Genomic DNA, 20,949 nt, shown 5'->3' on the forward strand with positions numbered 1-20,949 from the left:
TGATCTACGTTCGATTTAAACCACGAACAAGTGGAAATAACACGATTTTGAAGAACGTTACGATAAAAATCGACCGTATCTAAATCGAAATTTCGATTTACGACCGCGTTATGTCGTTTCCACCTGCCTTACACGTTCGATCCTCGTTCTAATGCTTCGGAGAGAGGAAAGAGAAGAAACAAAGAAAAAGGACAGCTTTAACTCGATCCCTCGATGCTAAGATTCTCCACTCGCATTATCTGTCTCGCCTACCTAAGAGGGAGGAAAAGAGAAAAAGGAAGGATCTTATGATAAGACGAAGCAGGAAGGAAAAGTCGAAGGTGGGTAAAGCCTAAATGGCGAATGGGGCGGCCTCGGAATTCACGAGGGTGGAAGTAGAGAAGGCCCGAGGCAACGAGTACGGCGTGGTCGATGTGGAAAGGAGACATTGACTTGCAGACAGAAAGCGTGACTGGTGGTGGCAGGGAGATGGTCGAGGGGTGGCTCGAGGGCCGGTCGATACAGCCGAAAGTCCAGAACACGGGGCCGAGTGGCGCGAAAATTCGTGCAGATGGAAACATAAGTCGGCCGTGTGGAACGGCAACGCAGCCGAGGGTGGTTTCTTGCTCTCCTTTTTCTACCACCTCCGCTTCTTTCCGTTTATTTGCCGGTCCCGCAACTTCTGAAAGTCGAGTCTTTTAACATCGTATCGCGTTTGGAACACGGAACGGTTTATCCCGCGATCGAACGTGCTGTTTTCTCTTTTCTGTTCGTTCTTTTTTACCTTCTCTCTTTCTCTCTGGTTCCCTTTTGTTTCTTTTGCTGGGCGAGAGCTCGCGCACGAAGGGAAATATTAACAAAGTCGAGAGAGAAAGAGAGAGTATTCGTTCCTAGTAGAGAGTCGAGGATTTCTTACGTTGGTTCGAGTTTTTCAGGATATTTCGGAATACGGCACTGAGAATTTTGCGCCATTGAACGTAATAACTTCTTCAGCTAGGAATTCCCCATTTCCTCTATACGTCATTTCCTTTCTGCCAAGAATAGATTACATAATTTACTTGCATTGACATTGGTACGTTTTCATTGATCGTTTCATCGTTATTCCGCGATTAATTTTCCAATTACAGAAGTTTCTAATCAAGAAACGACCCGACTGAAAGAATAAATAGGTATATTAAACGAGCTAAGAATTAAAGCATCGTTTATCGTAGCCCTGTTCAACGGACCTGATCCGAACGTTTCATCGGCATGGTCAATATCGAATCTACCGACGCTGTTTCCTGTGATTATGCAGAGCCCTGATTAACTTCGCACCCCTGCCCGGCCGCTAATGTAAATTTAATTGCCATTTAAACGTTACCATCGGCGGGCCGATTCTAACACGACAGGACGAGCTCCCTGTGAAATAGAACGAGCAACGTTAATTCACGGTCGCACGAGCTCGTTAAATTAAATTTGTCGCTGACCAAGTGGCCGAGCTGCGCCGTTTGATCATCGTTGCCTGTACACTGGAACACGGCTAGAATTTGGAAAAATCGGATCAACATCGACATCGAGCTCTACCTGGCATTCGATTGAGGTTTATCCGCGACGAGAACTTCCCCGAATTCGTTTCGACCTGGAGCATGGATATTGCGCAATGTTCCAAGCGTATCAAGAATTACCGTACAGTTGCGTCGCCTGTTAATGGAATTCTAAATGGCTAGAGACAACGAGACCGAGATTATCCGCGTACGAAGCTTAAAACCAATTTTTGGAGGATTTTTGATCTTGATATTTTTTGAACGTTCGCGAATTTGAGAGGGTGCTTTTGTCGTTTAATCGAACAGCAAGCCGAAAATGTTAACGATATACGTACAAACAATGGAAATCAATCGATATTATTGGTGGAATATGCAAGAGCTTTTCGATTATGTTGTTTCTATTACTCGACGTAATAGTATCGATCGGTCCTCGAACAGAATTGTTTGCACGTCGCGATTTCGTGTTACGCGACCGACCAATCGGATTTACATGGGTCGATGTTTCGACTAATTATTGTCTTAATTAAAACACGTATAAGCGAGATGTTCGTTGTCGAGAGCACACAGGCTCTCGAATATTAGGATCCATTAACGTAATGCGCCGTTTGTTCCCGGTGTGCGAAAATCGCGCATCCGGACGTCGTTCCGAGCCTTTAATTATCGCGCTGATTAACAGATATTAATACGAGCCAAGCCATGATTTTCACGGGCCTTGTAATGGCTGTCGACGTGATCAACGATTTTAATAGAATGGATATTTAGGAGCGCAAGCTAGCAGGGACGCGTTTAGATTAAGTGCAATTTTATTCGTCGATAAAACGCGCTCTATTACTTTGTTTTTTATAGTATATGATGAGGCAGAAATTGTTTTTTTAATCGACTAATGTTTTTAGACGTAAAGCGAAGTTTGCTTCGATATCGATAATTTCAATGTATCGGATAACGAGACGCTGGAAAATTTGATGAAATATGCCAGGACTGTATCGTAAAATATCTTCCTATCTTTTTTTTTTTTTTTTTTTTTTAATAGTAAGTCAGAAGTATGAGGCACCAGCTAGATTGAAATCGATTAAACGTTAATTAATTATGCTTATTAAATGAAGCTGCGCCAGTTAAGCGGATTATGATCCCAAAGTAAATTCGTCCCGGGAAAATTTTTAATTAATTCGTCTGGACGTTTAATGGATTCCGCGAAATTCACCGACCCGGCTGAATGGTAAATTTCAAAAATGCCTCTGACAATTCTTCTCGAGTCCATTTTTTCTCCCTTTTCCTGTTTTTCTTCCTGTCTTTTTCCATTTCTTTCTCTTTTTGGTCTTATAGCGGCGATACGAATCTCGTGAAAAGACCTCGCCGCTGGTATAAATGGTTCCACCTATAAATGGCGTAATCGTACCTGAAAAAAAATACACCGCAGCACGTATATTTCTCCAGTGATTCTAACGCGGAAGGAACTTGGAAAAAGGAAAGAGGGAATTTTTCACAAATTCAGTTATTACATCTGTTCTTACGTGACATGGATTTTATATCGATGTGAACAACTTCGGTTAACGGAAAACAATTTCGATTAACGTATCCAGGCACGATCAGCGGTTTCTTGAAAATGTTACAGAAATAATGCGGAAGCGCGTCATTCCTCTAAACTCCAAGCTTTGTCATTCGCGCGATCTTAAATGAAACAAGAAAGACAAGTATGGTCACGTTGGATCGTGTGCTTCCGTCACGAATAGGAGCATTTCGCCGCGGGAGAACGAGAATGAAAGAATTATTGGCACGGGATCGAAGAGAGAATTAATGTCGGCCACGGGTAAATTTATTTCGGCCGACCGAGCGGCGCAACTCGGCTGCTATAATTGAAGGCTGGCCGCGCGCTGGAACACAACGCCGCTTTGCTTGGTTCACGCGAAACAAAGGGAAGATTGTTCCGTTCTGCTCGGGTTTGTCAGACCGCAGCTTCGAGCCGGAAATGGTCGCGACGCGTCACGATCCTCCGTGTTTGTCTTCGTTTGTTTTTTCCCGTGTTTTTCGACTTTTTTTCTCTCTTTTTTTTTTTTTGATTTTTCCGCGGTAGAGACAGAGGAGATGTTTCGTTTTAGCGAAATTTCGCTCGTTTATAGCGCTCGATTGTTTGGCATTTCTAGTTCGAATTGTATTACATTATTGCTGTATCGCATTTTTAGCGTTTTCATACTTTTTAAACGTAATAAATTCCTCCGTACGTTTGCTACCGATATTTAACCTCGTTTCCTTCGGTTTGCAATTTTATCCTCAATTTAACGTGATAATTAGCATTGATACTGTATGATTAATATACATACACTACCGCTCACAATTATGTAAACACTTTGGACGATTTGTATTAATAATGCATGAACAACATTCGTCGAAAGTTATTCAAATGTATGAATTAATGGCAAAATAATTATCACAAGCACGTAATATTATCTACCTGTATGTCATGTTCTTGTGAAAATAGCCGAAGAAAATTATCAAATTTAAATTATTTGTTTTAAAATTATATTTGTTAACGCGCCCACGGCTTTTAAATATTATTACTAGAATTTTGCAAAATTTTTCTCTACCTAATCCATAGCATGAAAATTAAACGAGCTGAGGATAAAAAAAAAAAGCTTCTTAAACGACAAAACTGATGTTTGAAATTTTCAAATGCTAATTTTATTATCGCATATTTTAACTTTTAAAGATAAATTTTATCATATTACCATATTCTTATATCGTTTCTATCCGTTCTATTCTATTTACCGCGTTAAATACCAAAAGCCACTAGAACGCGGATTCAATGGCTGACCACGTCGGTCACTATCTACTGAACGACTAACTGCGGTTGATAAATCCCGCTGCAAATTATTACACTGTCTTATCTTCGATGAACGCTCCAATATTTTCGTCCTTTTGCCCACAATTTCCAAATTCTCGTCCATTTCCTACGGATCTTCTTCTTCTTCTTCTCATTTTGTCCCAGATAGAAGAATTTATGACAGCGAATACGTTATTAACTCCACCACGGACTTTTCAAACTATCCGATCTAATTGTGCTTTCGTTCGGCTTAAAGAGAAATCTTTTTTCAGCGCAAAACTCAATTCGGTAGATTTTTATCGATATCGGGGCATTTTTTCAATTCGAAAAGAGTGTAATTAGGTCGGAAATAGTTTAAGAAGTTTCTTTCGATGGATAAATTTTATGATATTATTCTCTTGGTACTTTTCTTAATCTTCTCGATTGTAATGAAACATTGTGAAAAAAGGAGCAAGCGTGTGAATATTTTTCAGCGATATTACACTTAAAACGTCAAATTATCCAATCCAATTTCCTTCAAATTATTCGTTATTCCGACACCTTGAAACCGATCACCTCGAACGCTTCTTTCCAGAAACGAACGCCACGATCACCTTTGCCCAAAGTCCGCCCCGAAAATTAACCATTGCTAAAAGATGGAACGCTCCCTGGGCGGGAGCTCGAACGATCCTCTGCCCCTTCGATCCTCGTTCATTTTCTCTGGCTCGAGTTTCCGGTGGCCATGTGTCAGGCACCGATCACGAGGTATACGGTTCACTTATCTACGTTCTTTCTTGCAGGCGAAATTGGAAACGAAAGCTTTGAAAGCGAAGAGGCCAGGATTCACAGACGAACGGTACAATGAAACCAGTTATTACGTGGAGAACGGTCAGTATGCCCTCCGTTTTACGTTTAAACCCGGTATACACTATCGTTAACAAGTTTCGAATTACGTACTACGTATTCCACGGGAATTTCAAATAAGAATTCTGAAAAACCTATCTTTTGAAACGAACTTGATTCGGAATTTTTCTTTTTAAATTTGATCGAGGCGAAGGATACTGTTATCGTCGATATTTGCGGTATTAATTTTGGAAATCAGTAGGTGACACGGACGGAGGAGGTGCAATTGGAAAAGTAGTTGGAAGTTTTTGTAGCGTAGCTACGTTTCCAAAAGACGACTGCAGTCGTTGCAAATTAAAAGAATAATTATGTTTTAGAATATCCGCTTGCAGTAATAAAAAATTTGCTCGATGTATCGAATGTTAATTAAGGATTAACTAAAGCAAAAATTGAATTATTTTGGAACGTATCGTATTTCGGTTAATTCACGAGCGAACCGATATTATCGGATAAATTGTTTCCTGAAAACTGCGTCGTGCGTGAGTGTGTCCCTTCGGGGGGCCATTAGACGTTACATGTATCAGCAATTAACAGTTAACGCACGGATTTATGACGGTCGATCGTCGATCAACAGCGTCGCTGGCGGTCAATTAGACATAGATTGACAATTAGACGATGCGTGTGAATCGGTAACTCTATTTTATCGGTAAACGCGCACGGCGTTCTGTTATATCGCGTTGATCTGCGTTTCGATCGTACAACGGATCGTGAGAATATACAATCGATTGGTTGTATGACGTGTATCCGGGGATTGGAGCAGTTTGTTGGATTAGTACAAGGGTAGTTTCTCGTAATTCGTCGTTCGATCCAACAAGTGGTGAGAAGAGAGAAATTCTTTTAAACAATTGCTAAAAGATCTTGAATCGATCGTCAGCGAAGACGATTGGCAAAATAAGCACCTTCGAGTACAGCGTGTGAGTTAGCGAGATAGCCTATAGCCATTTGACAGATATTCGTTTGTCAGATATTTAAAAATGACAGTATGCCGTGTTGTATATACCATTCCACGCGTAGCGCCACGACGTGTAACATCGCGAAGCTTGCAGGTATGAGATAGCTCGATCCCGGGCAGGGTCGATGAAAACGAAAACACCGAAAGAGCTTTTCCCCTCGACCCTTTTTCCCTTCGTGCTATTCGATTTCGTTGGCATTGTGAACCACGTCGACTAACTCGCTGGTGCCGGCAAACGAGAGACAGCAGTTGGGATCATTGTTCGAATCATAGCCATTCGCGGGATTATCCGCGATTACTTGATGAACAGAGAGAGAGTCGGTAAAGGCTGCAGTTACCGTTGTAAGGTCGTCGAGAATGCAGATGAAGCGATTAACGCGTATCGTTCCCTCTTTTTCATCGCTTTTCCAATCCTTTCTTTTCCGATGAAAGATAAAAAAGGATGGAAATAACATCGTATTTAACAGGTTTCGTATTTTCTATCGTTGTGACAGCGTCGTTGAAACGCCAGATTATCGAGGAATCTTTGATAGTTTTGTTTATTCGAGCGATTCTTCGTTGGTCGTTAACGGGAAACGCGAATTAATTCAAAGAGCTTTGCACGCGGCGTTCGCCAAGAGGATCAGAAAGTTACTCCCTTTCGCTTTGCGATATCGCGAAGAACAAAGAGAAGAGGAGTTCCAGCGAAACCGATACTCGTGGCTGTAGTCGAAAGTATGGATGACTTTTAGGGTGGTAGCAGGATTAGGTGCCCATGAACAGCTGAAATCTCTGGCACTATGGCAGCTATTAGAGCTTGCAATTTATTCCTTTCCACGGTTTATCGTATTGTCCGTTTAAATAGCCACCGTTTGAGAACCAAGTGGGATTAATTAGCCGGAGAGAGAGAGAGGACCTTGTACGAACTAAACGCTGTTATCCTACGTTGACTCGTTTTGTCGTAAATATGTTGAGAAACAGAGAGTGAGAAACGAGAAGAGCGAGTGAGACATAGCAGAGTATTTTACAAAATTCATATGTTAAAAAAGCGCTATTCGTAGCATGCCTCGCATTTTTACAACGCGTCTATAAGATTCGACGATTCGCTGGAAATTTAAAGTTTAGTAACTCGTTAGTAATTTGATTGTCGTCAATGTGGATCGTAAATAATGTCAAGCATTGCTCCGAACGAGCAATTGTAAAAGATGATCGGGACAACTCGTGGCCATTTAACCGGGCAACAATGGCCATAGGGTAAACAAAGGTTTCCTCTTTCGTTAGTCGGTGAACTTCACAATTAAATGAAAGTGTACTTCCCTTATCGAGTGGCAGCAACAATAAACTCTTTGCAAGAAACCGACGACGTTCTTTCAACGATACTGGCGAACGTTAATTAAAAAGCCGGTTACAGCTACTGTCTCGGTTAGACACGCGACTAATCAATCGATTTCACCGCACGAGGCCGTTTATCGAGAGTTTATTAAGCAGAAATAGGTGTATAGGTATGGATCGTGGACTGTAAACGAATCTGCAGCCGGAATCGGTGGAACGAGTCGACGAAGTCGATTTATCGAGTGTCAATACGTTCGGTAATTAAAGTAGTTGCTCGCGGCGATGGCTGCCTCTGTGTTTCCAGCCAACGTGCCGCATTATCGACGTTCCACGGGAATCGTTTGATAGACGAACACTGATAGGCTGCTATAGCTATGCTCATTAGTGGAAATAACGTTTACTCGTCGATAACGAAGAACGTTGTGAGAAGGAGCGAAAGGAATGTCGAAAATGTTGAAGTAACTACTTCAAGAAAAATTCTACATCTTTATTTATTTATATGTATAACCTGCAGATTGCTATTACGCAGAAATATTCTAAATAAGGAGCGGTGTACATTATTGTACCCTTGAGTATACATTATGTTTTGGGTTGCAAGATCTAGGAACAAAGGAACTAATTAAACAGATTTCTATTTATGTTCCTTGTAGCCTCTAGCCAAGGCTATAAGATTAACTTTTTTGGTAACGTCCTTTTGCTATAAATATATGAACGTGCTTTCTATCATCCCATCGTCTAGTAACGCTAAGAGAGTAAGGATCTGAATCAGCATAAACTTATACATTATACTTCTAATTATTTCAATATATTTTTCTATTACATATTCATCCACTCGTCTTTCAATCTGTCAACCTCAACCTCAACAGAAGATACGATTCCTGAGACTCTCTCGATATTCGTATCCTCCAAAGAAGATAAACGAGGCGAAGACGAAGATTCTCGTTAATAACGATCTCTTTTCAGAGATAGAACCGCCGAATATACATACTATGTACGATAATAGAGCTGCAAGGATATTCTTACGAAGCAGTTTAAGGCATATCGTGATTTCTTCAACGATTTCTTCGGAAAATCTAAATTGCCTGTTTCTCTTGAAACGGCCGTATATCTTACGTCCAATGTATCAGAGGAGTAACGGAGAACGTAGATAATATTGGAAGAGCTTGCGATATTTTATTCATTAAAACGGTATTAACCTTTACGTCCGAAGGAGACTTTCTTGCGTTTAACGAGTTCTTACGTTATTATACAGGGTATCTTTAGTAATTGGACCGACCACGATTCTTTTTCAAGAAAAATTAGGAAAGGATGATAGAAACGATTAGACGAGGATAATAAAATGTATAGTTAAATGGAGATAAGTAACGTCCTTTGTTAGAACGTTTTCGAGTAATGGACGTTACGAAATAGAGTTTTAAAGTTTCATGCCAAGCAACCAAATTTCAGTTATAAAATACATCAAAGATGGATTCGAGTAGCTAAATATTCCTGCTCCTATCTTGCTTTCTGGGAAATCCTTTAATCTTCTTTCTACCTTCTGGAAGGATAAGTTGTGCCACCACTTAGAGCCAAAGTTCCACGAACTTTCTCAGACTTCTTGTCGGTCTTTTACTCAAAAAGGACCGATAAATCTTTGCGTTTTCCAATATCGATCGACTCTATAAGAATACTTGTTTCCATCGCGATGTTTCCATTAAAGATATTGCAAAGTAGCAAACGAACTTTTCCTTTTTCGAATAAATACATCTCGATTTCGAAACTGATCGATTTTTCGCCGTCGAGTTTGCGGATATAATAGTCTGCGGATATTTACGATAAATTCATTTCTTTATGGACACGATTGAAAAAATACTTTGACTTCTGGCTAACGTTACCAAGGTTATACCACTTCTGTATCAACGTTGGATCTCAGGGGCAAGCTTTCTGTCGTTAAGTACAAACCAAAACAAGTAAAGCTGTATCTATATAAATAAAAGTATAGCGAAAAATATATTTTCTCCGAACTCTGTGTATTTTCATGAAGTAACTGTAGAACGTATTCGGTCTTATTCCTGCCATTGAGAACGCGATTTGGCGAGCAATTCCGCGGGAAATCGGTGGAAGTTGGTGGCGAGACCACGTTGGTAGCGTTCGATATCTATCGATTGCCTGTTCGGTTCGTTATAGCGAGTTTCAGTGGCGAATTCGCGATAACGGGAACAGCGTTAGTCGTGGCGGAGTGAAAAGGAAAGGGTGGTGTGCGCGAAGGCACGTAAGGATTCGAGTGTCTGAGAGAACACAGAGAGCTGACTAGAGCAAAGAGAGGAAAGAGGAGGAAGGATCGCGAAGACGAAGGGAAACGAAGAGAAGAGAAGGTAGACGAGAGAATCGATCGAATATTTAGACCTACTGGCATATCGACAACCGATATCTGCTCCACATTCGAATAATAGACTCGCACGGCTGACGACGTGCTGCCGGAGCATCCTCCAGTTCCTCCTCCAACGAAACAAAGACCTATTAATGCCACTCGAAAGACACACGCCCACCGGCGTGCTTCTCCTCCGATTCTCGATGGACGTCCCCTTAACGCGAGAAACGCATTCCATTACCGGAGACTTGTGACACGGCCAACCAATATTCCCAACGAGTATTCCGTTCCATCTCTCTGTCTTCCCTGTATACGCCTTCGTTGCGCTCCGTATACTCTTGGCTACGGAGTTTCGATTCGTCGATAGCCAAATCAACGAGAAACACGAGTCTCCCATTCTAAAATAACTTTGAATATCGTCGTATTCAGTTTATCGAATTCATCTTCTTTTTCTAAATAATCGTCGATATCGAATAATCCATCTTAATTTCCATCCTCCTATCAAATTTCAGTCCAGCTCTCTAACCTCAAAACGATCCTAAATACACTCGGATCGTTGAGCTTATTCGTTTCTCCATTAACCTATCGTCTCCGATAATCCGTCTCAATTTTCATCGTTAAACCCCGACAAACGAACGAACAAAGACTCGTCTCTGCATTTCTAAAACACTGACAAACTACGACAAGCAAACAAACTACGAGACCACGGAGCTCGCCAAGCAAGATTCTCGCGACAATTAAGTCGACCCCTGGGTCGTATCGAATCTTCGGACCTGGGTCACATCGAAGGGACCGTTACCCGAGCTACGTTGATGCAACGTTCACGCCACTCGGGGGTCATAGCGAAACGATCAGCCCGACATCGCTGATACCCGTGTATACAACGAAGATAGAGGGGTGGAGCTTCTACGTGATTCAAATCTAGATCCGATCCTATCTCTCGGTTGGAGGAGCCAAGAGTACGCTATTGGCTAGAGGAATCCTTGGCTCACGGTATACTTCGGCTATCTTTCTCTTCCTCTCCACCCTCTATAACTCCTTCTCTTCGCATCTACTCTGTTTCCTCCCTTCCACCCTTTTCCACCCTTTTTGGCCTCTCCACTCCTTTTAGAAAATCTTCTTCGTTCAACGAAGTCTTCTTCATTCCCGGAAGATCGAAGAAGGTTTCGAGTTAGCAGGTGGCTGTAGAACGTTGTATTTTTGTGTCTCTGTGAATGTTCCGGGTCTTCTTTCGTTCTTCTATCCTCGTATATACCGGTTACAGAAATGCTATTCTTTCGTCTCATAGGCTGTTTCCAGAATCTTGAGAAGCCGAGACAAAACGGTTTTATTGGCTCGCGAAGATCTCGCCGTCTTAAGACCCGTTTCTCCCCTCGTTTCTCTTTTTCCTCTTTTTTTCTTCTCACGCTGGAAAGCCGCTGGAGAACAGATTCGCCTTCATCGTGGTTATGGTATTTATATGTAATTCGTATTACGGCGATGTTGATCGTTTCCGACGTGGGATAAATTATTTCGTGGATTGTTTTATAAGATCTTCGCGGTGGTTGGAAGTTGTGTCTTCCTAAGGATGATATTCTCTTTCGCTTTTAAATGTTTCTTATCGTATTCTATTATCGTATTAACGAAGACCCCCGGAAGTCAAACTCGTGGACAAAGCTTTTTACAAAGTTTTTAGTTTTATCAAGCGAGTAATCGGTATACCGATCAAACACGCTCGATGTACTTGATATATTACTGTACGCAGTGGTGTCTGAAAACCGTGACTTTAAAGTATCTTTTCGCCTGTTCTGTGGGAAGAACCCCTAGCCATTATTACTGGCTCTGTCACTGGAGTACAATGATGTAGAGAAACTCTTTCTTTCAACCTTTTCTTGTTATTAAAGTAGGACAGGTAGGCGAGGGCCTGTCACACATCGTAAAAACTGTGACAAGAAGCTCCTGGTTGTAGATATACAGGGTATCTCTCGAAGCTTGGTTCATTGTACATACAACCCTAGCCAAAATACACTTTGTTAAAGACGACGTATATTTCAGGAAGTACAATTTTTAAACATCCATCCTCTTAACGAATACGGTCGACATACTTTTTATCGTATAATTTTAGACTTATCAAAATCAATTTTCGTCTCTATTTCGTCAAAATTTCAATATAGTAACCTTCTTGTTAAATATTTATCGTCGTTGCTATTAAATATAAATCTAAAACTATCAAATACTTGTCAAGTCGTCATACTTTTTATTTCGTTATTTTTAAAGACATTTTCGACTAAAATTTCCAAGGAAAAATGAACTTTCCCAATCCTTCGTCCGTCATATCGATCGATAGGTGATTTACGAAACAGCCAATGGAATAAATTCGCGAATTCACGTTTTCACCCCTTCCGTGTTTGCTTCGCTCTCCCCTTGGCTATATCTTTTTCTTGGTCGGCTTTGCGTCTCAAACGACTTTCGAATCGAGGAAAAAATATTTCTCCAACCACCCTCGTCGTTTCTTAATCTCTTTCTCTCTGCGGTTGTTACCGTACTCCCGGGAACTCTGACTATCGCGACGATCATTATCGTCTTCTTCGTTCGACGAATCAAGTTCTCCTCGGGCGACCGGAGACGAGATCCGCGACTTTGCGGCCTGGTTTTACATGCCAGACGATTTCCTACTTCTTCCCTTTGACGTGACTCGATTCGTCGTTCTGCAAAGAAAAATTACTCTGTCGAAACTTGTTCCTTTTTCTTGCGTGTTCTCTTCTATATTTCTTTCTTCTCTTTCTGTTCTATTACAATAAAAATTTCACTAGATAGAAATTGCAGCGAAGAGTATTCGGAACATTTTAACGATAACGTTGAAATTTTTAGTGGAAAGACGTAGCGCGAGATATCTACGTCGGCCGCCATTTCGATCTTCCATTAGATCTTGAGAAAATGTCTCATTAACAGGATTCCCCGGGTGGGCCCATCGCGCTGTCACGCGGATCATCGCCGAGACGCACGCGAGTTCGCCTGTAATCTCGATCTATCCACGTCCGCCAGTAAATTCGAGGCTTCTGTCTGCCGTGTATAATTCGCAGTGAGATAAGATTACGGGCTGCGGAGGGTGGCAGGGGGTGTACAAGACACCGTAGATAGATACAGAGCGGCGATTTAGCGTGCTAGTAATGATACGTTGCGAGAAAGCGTTCTCTCCACTCTTCCTTGCGATTCCTCGATAACGCGTGAGAATATTAATGATGCTCGCCTGATTCGCCAACGTATCTGCTGATTCTCACTGACTCGTGACTGATAATTCAACGTTGAAATACGCTGGATGATTGCACCTCCATCTTCTTCTATTTACTTTTAAATCATTTTACGTTGTCATCTTTTCTTTCGCGATCGGTCAGCGAAACGTTGTTCGAACTTAGTCTAATTATTTAAACGCAAACTAGACCCATTTCTGAAATATTTCTCGTTGTAAATAATTTTATTTTATCGTTTCGCGTCCTCCAATTGACGATAGATAACGAAACATTGCTGCGTTGATTTTTCATTTTACATATACGCGCGTGTTCGTGATGTGATTCTGCTGTTTTATCATATTTATTATTCTCGTACTTTTATTCTTGCGTTTTTAATTTTTTGAATATTTTTATTTTTCGAAATTTCGAGTGTACAACGGGTAAATACGTGTAATTTGATTAGCTAAACCCGCCTGTATATGTTTAAATTGCATCGTGTTTGACCAGTCGTGTTTGGCTTTGGTATTTCGGTTGGGGAAATACAGCGCATGGTAAAATGTGGCTCGTTCGAAATGGCATAAGTTTATGATTTGGAAATGATAACGATTTTCACGAGCTACTTGTATTTTCTGCGAGAATATTGGTTGAACAAATTGCGTTGAATAATCGATACGCTCTATTGAAAACCATGGTGATTCTGTCTGATCGCATACTGGGATTTTCTACTTAAGAGCCACTCTGCTAAATCAATATCAATATAATTCAATTTCCCCGTGTTTATTTCGAAATATTTCTACTGTCCATATTTCCTATCGATTATATCTTTACCTTTTAACAATTGTATACTAACTTCCAAAACTATTAATTAAAATTTTAATCTAGAAAATAAATTTCCGCGAATATTCGCGAAATACGTTTAAAATCTGACAGAAAATAATTAACGCAGCATCCTACGAACAATTGTGCAAGATTATTTCGTAAGAGACGCGTAAACCCGTAAAACTCTTTTGCTCTAAAGGCATAAAGTTACAAAATAACGCGATCTATCTAGCGATGCTTGAAGGTATAAAAAGAAAGAAACCTGTATACCCTTAAATTCACTTTGCCCGCAGCTTGGTTTCGCGAATGCTCGTTTATCTGTGAGTTTTACGGCAGGATCGAGCTCATTACACGACTAGATACGGCGCATGAATGCACGAAGAGTTCCCTTCAAGTTCAGTTTAGGAGATATCATCTGGTCGGCGGTGGCGATCCGATAAAGATTGTTCCGCGCTCTCCCCTCTGTGTTCTCTCGCGCGATAACGCTTATACCGCTGTACAATCCGATATTTAAGCAGACAACGAGACGAATAATACAGTACGAGAGACAGTGACGTTGAGCGGATTGGTGTGAACGTAGGAAAAAATGCGTTTCAGAGCGGACATTTCATAGGGTAGCGAGGGAAAAGAATTATTTCTGAAATCCATGCTGGATTATTCGCGAAGAGTTTTGTCAGCGAGTTTCTTCAAAATTGAAAATATCGCTTCGACAAACGTAAAAATCGTAATTTGGTAAATATCGTTTTCACTCGAGAGAAACAATTTAGATCGGCGAAACAAAAATTTATTCCGCATTTTACATCTTTTAATCACTTTGCGATTAACCTTCCATTAAACATGCAAGGAAGGGAAAGATCGGAACAAATTGAAAATTCGAAACATCCGCAAGGATGGATATTTCATACGGCGTGTCTGTGTTATTTACGCGAAATGCAAATGACGTTGCGTTTCAGCCTCACCCTCCAAGCAAACTACGATCGTTCGTGTTACAGGAACGAGAAAGGGAGAGAGAGAGGAAAAGAGAGAGGGAGAGTTAACGGGTAAACGAAAAATACCGAATTTCCATATCCACGAGGCATGATTGGAGGGTCAGGCGAAGGTGCATTCGCCGGCGTCTCGATAACGACCGACACAAATATTTAACGATATCTCTCGCGGTCGGTCCATGAATTTCGCAGACGTGGACGATTATTCTCGTTTGGTCGAGAGGTTGAATATTCCACCGTAGTCGAATATCCCTGCAAACTTGTTTGCGACGCGTATTATTTAGACGATCGTTTGATTATCGGTGCTCAATGGATCGACTCGCGAGAAGTTCCTCAACCATTCGGTATTCTTTCATTCCACTCGGAGTATCTTCGCTCCTTAATTCTGTAGATGTTTCAAAATGTCATTTTCGTTAGAATGTGCTATATATAAAATATAGTTGGAACTCGGATGATATTAGGTTGTCCGAAAAGTTTCTTTCGTTTCATGAGGAAATAATAGACGCGCAACGTTTATTGTTTTATATTATTTTGTAGAATTACTGTATTTTAATTGTTACTTTACTTAATTTTAATAATTACTTTGTATTATTTGCCGTGCACTGTTGTAAAAAACAGGTTTGCGAAAGAAAGACACTTAAATATTAACCTAATATTTACAAGTACCTCCTCTGTAGAATTTTATACACGCGAAACGTTAAAAATTGTTTCCTCAGAAACGATCGCAGACATTCGCTTGAATTTTTCTCTAAATCAAATGGTCCCGAGACCAATCTTCTAGAGTGCGATAAGATTTGAGTACCTCTAAGAGATGGAAATGCCAACATTCTTTACGCGTTATTTACAATAACCGACTAAATAGATTTCATCAACGTGTAAAGATCTATCTGGAAACTCGTAGTTGTTTAAAAAATAATTACCTAATGCAATTTCCTAATTGTTCGATTATTTCCAAACACGACATTTTCCAAGTGACCTCACCTAATACGTTCTTGCAACCGGGTCGGAAAATTTTCCATTAGCCGGTGCAATCGAATAGCATCGGCAGTTACGTTTTGCTTCGACTATACAGTAATGTGTACTTCGATTTTCAATACGAGAAACTGGGTAATTCTAATACGTTACTAGTGACTTAAATTAATTAATTGGTCCATTGATAAAAATACATTGCTGGCTCGCTCAAAGAGTTTAAACCAGCGCGAATATTTGAAACTCGGCAAAGCCTGGAGTAAAATTTTGGAGTAAGTTTTCTTTCGTCGCGAAGTCATATACGCGAGAGAAAATTTATTTTCACGCGGAATAAGAAAAAATCGAATAACGTACTATGGCTTTTCTTTTTTTTCTTTTTTGCTTCATCATGGCGACGCTTGTAGTTTCTTCTTTTTTCTTTCTATTCTTTTTTTTATTTCTCGTTTGCGAAAGGAATAAAAGTATCGATAGGATAGATCGGGAATAAAATTGAAGGCAGTGGCAATGAGGTTCGTTAGAAGTCGTAAAGCACGACTGGCATTTGCATGAACAGGATGGAAAAAATCGCGGCGGTCTCACGCACACCTCTTGGGTTCGATTTGCCACTACCGCGAATAGATCGCTGATAACCGATACATGGAACAGCGTATATTTCTGATTGGTACCAGGAAACGCTGGCTACCTTTCCGGAAGTATAATTTGAAAGAGTGTCGTTAGCTACATCGACTGCGATCTACACGAAGATTTATGATCGATCGGTAAACGGAGCTCGTTATTACGTAATCGTCTATCGCGTTTTCCAGCTTTCATTAATTGCTGTTTAACAGTTTAAAGTATCACTTTTCCCTTTGTAATGCCGACGTTTTATAATATTCGTTATTGCATTTAGAAGATAAAACGAACGTCTATGTTTGGTTTCCACTTATTCGATCGTGTTTATAAAAATAAGTATCGCGGTGAACCACAATTTTTGAAAATAAAATTAATCAAACAATCGGATTTCTACGATAGAAATTTATCTATTAATATTATCCGAATCTCGGAGCATGTAGAATTCCCTCGTAAATCTCCACCGGGCACATCGAAATTGTTCAGCGTATGATGTTTCAGACGTTTCAGCATTTATCATCCCCAAACTATCTAGATAGGCGTGTTAACAATGTCCCTCTGGAAGGGTGTTAATTGCATAGCCGCTTTAGAGGAGAGTACATTCCAGTCCCAGATACTCCAGTCTTTGTTGTCCCTTATTGCGTACATCTTGCCGTGCGACATTATCGATCAACAATTTGGATGGTCAATGGGTCGTCCGTGAATTTGCACGCTTCACGCTGCTCGGTAAATTCATGCTTAGTGCATCCACGTTCCGCTCTGTTCAATACCACCTATTGATATTTCTCTACCCAAACATTTACCCCTATTCCACTCGAACAGTCTTTCATTTCTATTTTTATTTAAAGTTAATTTACATAAAACTTGCTTGCTTTAAATCTGCGGATTGAAAATTCCCATCGTTCTACTTAAAACTCTTTTGTAGATATATATGTAGTATCTAAATAGTCTAGAGCAAGGATAAGAAAGGATGTTTTATTTGAAGTTAAGTTTAGTTTTATTTTAACAAGCAATACCCAATACAAAAACTGATTACAATATCCTCGTACGTTTTATTTTAACACTCGCCTCCCAACTTCTGTCTTCTCGGGTCAAAAAAATGCTGACCCTCAACCCTCGCATCCTTCTCTCAATCCTTTACTCATTTAGCTTTGACGTCACCAAGGCATACGCTTTTACTTACACAAAGGATATAACCTAGCAAACGCGAGGATGGTACCCCGCTGGGGGTAGCCACCTACATGATAATATAACTGCTAAAAAATTCGACCTAATGTTCAAAATGGACAAATTGTGAATATTAAGAAATAAATAAATAAAAAAACTCTTACTTACATTCTCTCTCTCTTTCTCTCTTCCCCAGCACTCTTACGATTCTTAGTTTATACCTCAAATTTACAACTTATACTATCCCGAGAAACTCGAACTTAAATATATATAATAGACCAAGCGTGTACCCCCCTCTTTTTTTTTGATATTACATATATGAACGAAGAATTTAATTTATTTATATGCATAATTGGTAAGATTATTATATTCACGAATATACATACGAATTCTTTGTAATGTACGATTTAAAATGAGATAAAAACGCTTAAAGGCTTTAATAATTTCCTAATAATTATCAAGCTTTTTTACTCATTGAATTTATCATGAATGCCCCAGTGCTCATGAACGAACGCTGCGATCGCCAAAGGCTTAAAAATGTTTCCCCAACTCGATTAACAACTTATTCTATTTTTATTTTACCATATAGGTAATGCATAAGTAATGTAACGAAGTTAGCAGGCGCAATTCGAAATTTCTCTTCCGTCAATCGAACGTATCGGAATATTCGCGTTGATTGGCCCGAAATTACGATTTACAACATTACAAAATTCCCAACAAGGGATTATAAAACAGGAGATACAACGGCGAATGGCGATGAAATTTGCATCGCGACAACTCGCCGTTCGATACAAATTCACTGGCCGTGCCTGATCGATGAAATACGCCTGACGATGTGCAATCGCACACTCGACTACGCACGCCGCATTGTTTCGGGGAGATTCACCCCGACTACCCCCGTGCATTCTGCTCTGAATTATACATCGGTGATCCTTGATAAAAAAAGAAGACCCATCCACCGATCGAATTTCTCGTGACTCGACAGAAATATCGCCAAGGGATTTGCGTTTCGTTGTCCATGGGACGTACGAAGAAAAGTACTGCGTGTAAAAGAAAATTGGCAAGTGGAACGCACTTATAATGGCTCGCAAGAGTATTTGAACTGTTACTATAGAAAACTCTCATGTACATGTTGTATGTGTTATAGAAAGTATTTTCGAATTTCATTAGCATTGCGATGAGAGACGATTGTTCCGAATCTCGTGTATCTAAAAAGTTTTGAATCGTAGCTGGTATGTTCGCTTCGTCCGTCTTACTCGTCGAATGTAGTATAGCTTTATCGTTATTTATCGTCGTCTTTACAAAACTGATTCGAAAGACGTAGACAGGAGATAAAATACTCTAAACGTTTGTAACAGCTATTCGAAGGAATTCGTTATTGGGGAAGATATTTTCCAGAAGAATTTTTCAGAAAGGGCTTGTCGATGAAGCACAAGCAGAACAGAAGGAAAGGAGAAAAGAAAATGGTTAGATCAGAGGATAAGGAACAATTATCTGGCCTAATCGGCGGATACGCCGCAATTGTTGGACAATTGGTGAATGTTCATGGAAGGTAACGGCAGATGGTTCTCGTTGGTTGACCAGATGAGGTCCTTGAGCGATATAGCAGTCGGTTTGTTCGGACTGCAATCGCTTACATTGGAGGTCAGAATGTAGGTGGGTAAAGTCGATAGTCGTTGAAGTCTTCTTCTAAGTTTCTGCGAAGTTGAAAAATTACTTTGCGCGAAAGTTTTTTTAGTAGATCGAGATATCTTAGGTCTTCAACTAGAATACCACCTTAACATAACTATCTCTGCATGGCATATATAGACACGTTCAACAGATGCCAGTAGCTGTAAAATTAAATAATTTAGATTCGCTATGGTTCATCTATGGTCCAACGACATCGATAGGAACTTAACCATTACTGAAATAAATAGCAGGACCATTTAGATTTTTCTATTTATATTTCACTTACGAAGATACCCACCGTTTTAAAATCATCCAACCGTCCAAACATCCATCAAACTTCGATACCACTGGAACATTTACTCCCCTGCAGCGTCGAACGTCCAAACCCCCACAGAGCAATTCGGCCAGCAAGCCAGACCAGCCCTAGAAACGCTCCACAATCGACCAGTAAATATCCGCAGGCCCGTAAAACATTGGTCTCCCAAACGCTAGATATATCTTCCGCTACCCAACATATTACCAACCATCGAACAACGAGGACATACCGGTATACGTACGTGTCTGTCCCATGGATCGCGTCGATTAGTAACAGTTTCGGTAATTACAGCACGAAAAGTAGCATGTATCTCACGTTCGCTCTAATGAATTTCGTGAATGTGCATGGTAGGATAGGTCTTGAGTCTTCTATTATTTGAGAAAGGTGAAGGTGAGGGAGAAATAGAGGGTTGGCTGTCGGACGACGAAAAGCGTTTCCCTCCGTAGCTGCTCGGAAACTTCGCCAGTTTCCTCGAAGAGTGGAGGCTCAACTCGCGTCGCAATGGAGGACGATGCATTGTCTCCTCGACGATCTCTTCTCTATCCCACTTTTCCCTCCTGTTTCCGACTACCGCGACGGAAGGTTCCCCGTCGTGATCGTCAGCGACGATCTCTCTCCAGGAGGAGAAGCTTCGGGATCCCCTTCTCTCTGCACGCTAGCGGTGACGACGGTTTTCGCGCCTCTTGGCACGTTTCACGCTCGCCGCGTAATCCAGACCCTCGTGCTGGAGTGTTCTGGCCCCGCTAAAGCCTGTTCTCCTCTTTCCTCTTTCCCCTTTCCCCTTTCCCCTTCGTCGCTCACCACCATCTGGTTCTTTATTTCGTCAAGGGTGACCGTGTGGGTGCTTCTTAACGCGCGAATCGTGCTCGATTTCGCAGCCATCCTCTTCTATCCTTCTGTCTTTCCCTTTCTTTCGCTCTTTTTGTCTCTTTCGGTTTTGTTCTCTTTTATTCTAGATTCGCTGCTCAAAGGAATCGTGAATCAAATTCCGAACTGCATAGACGATGGTCGAGGCTTATAACGTTATATCGTTCGAAAGAGAGCTAAAGCGTAAACCAGGCTTATGACACGCTCGAGGACAATCGCTTCTTCAGAAGCAGAATACAGCTCTTGTTCCTGCCTCTTGGATTTGGAACAATTTATTCGTAGAATAAATAGTTCGGTTCGAAGATTTTACACCGTCTATCGTCATCTTGTGCCGCAACACAGGTGTGTTTAAGTATCATTTGGATAGAGCGCAACGACTGGTATATCTGTATGATCGCGAAGAGTATTGTTCTTCGTTTTAAAAAGTTTCGACGAACTTTTGAGGAGCGTTCTGGTTCTTCAGTTTAGGCAGGAGGAATTTCTTTGACGAGAAGCTTTTCAGAAAACGGATGGGTTTCTTG

General features: G+C 40.8%; 1 protein-coding gene across 4 annotated transcripts in view; it reads left to right on the top strand.

The window, feature by feature from the left end:
* Positions 1-20,949, top strand: part of LOC100642496 (RNA pseudouridylate synthase domain-containing protein 2) — a 171,051-nt gene that overhangs the window by 111,876 nt on the left and 38,226 nt on the right. For all 4 annotated transcript variants that reach the window (XM_048410630.1, XM_048410632.1, XM_048410631.1 and 1 more), the window contains one exon: positions 5,100-5,187. In XM_048410630.1, coding sequence (XP_048266587.1) covers positions 5,100-5,187 — 88 coding nt within the window. The remainder of the gene's footprint in view (positions 1-5,099; positions 5,188-20,949) is intronic.

Source organism: Bombus terrestris, chromosome 11, assembly GCF_910591885.1.
Source record: "Bombus terrestris chromosome 11, iyBomTerr1.2, whole genome shotgun sequence".
In the NCBI taxonomy this organism is placed as follows: domain Eukaryota; kingdom Metazoa; phylum Arthropoda; class Insecta; order Hymenoptera; family Apidae; genus Bombus; species Bombus terrestris.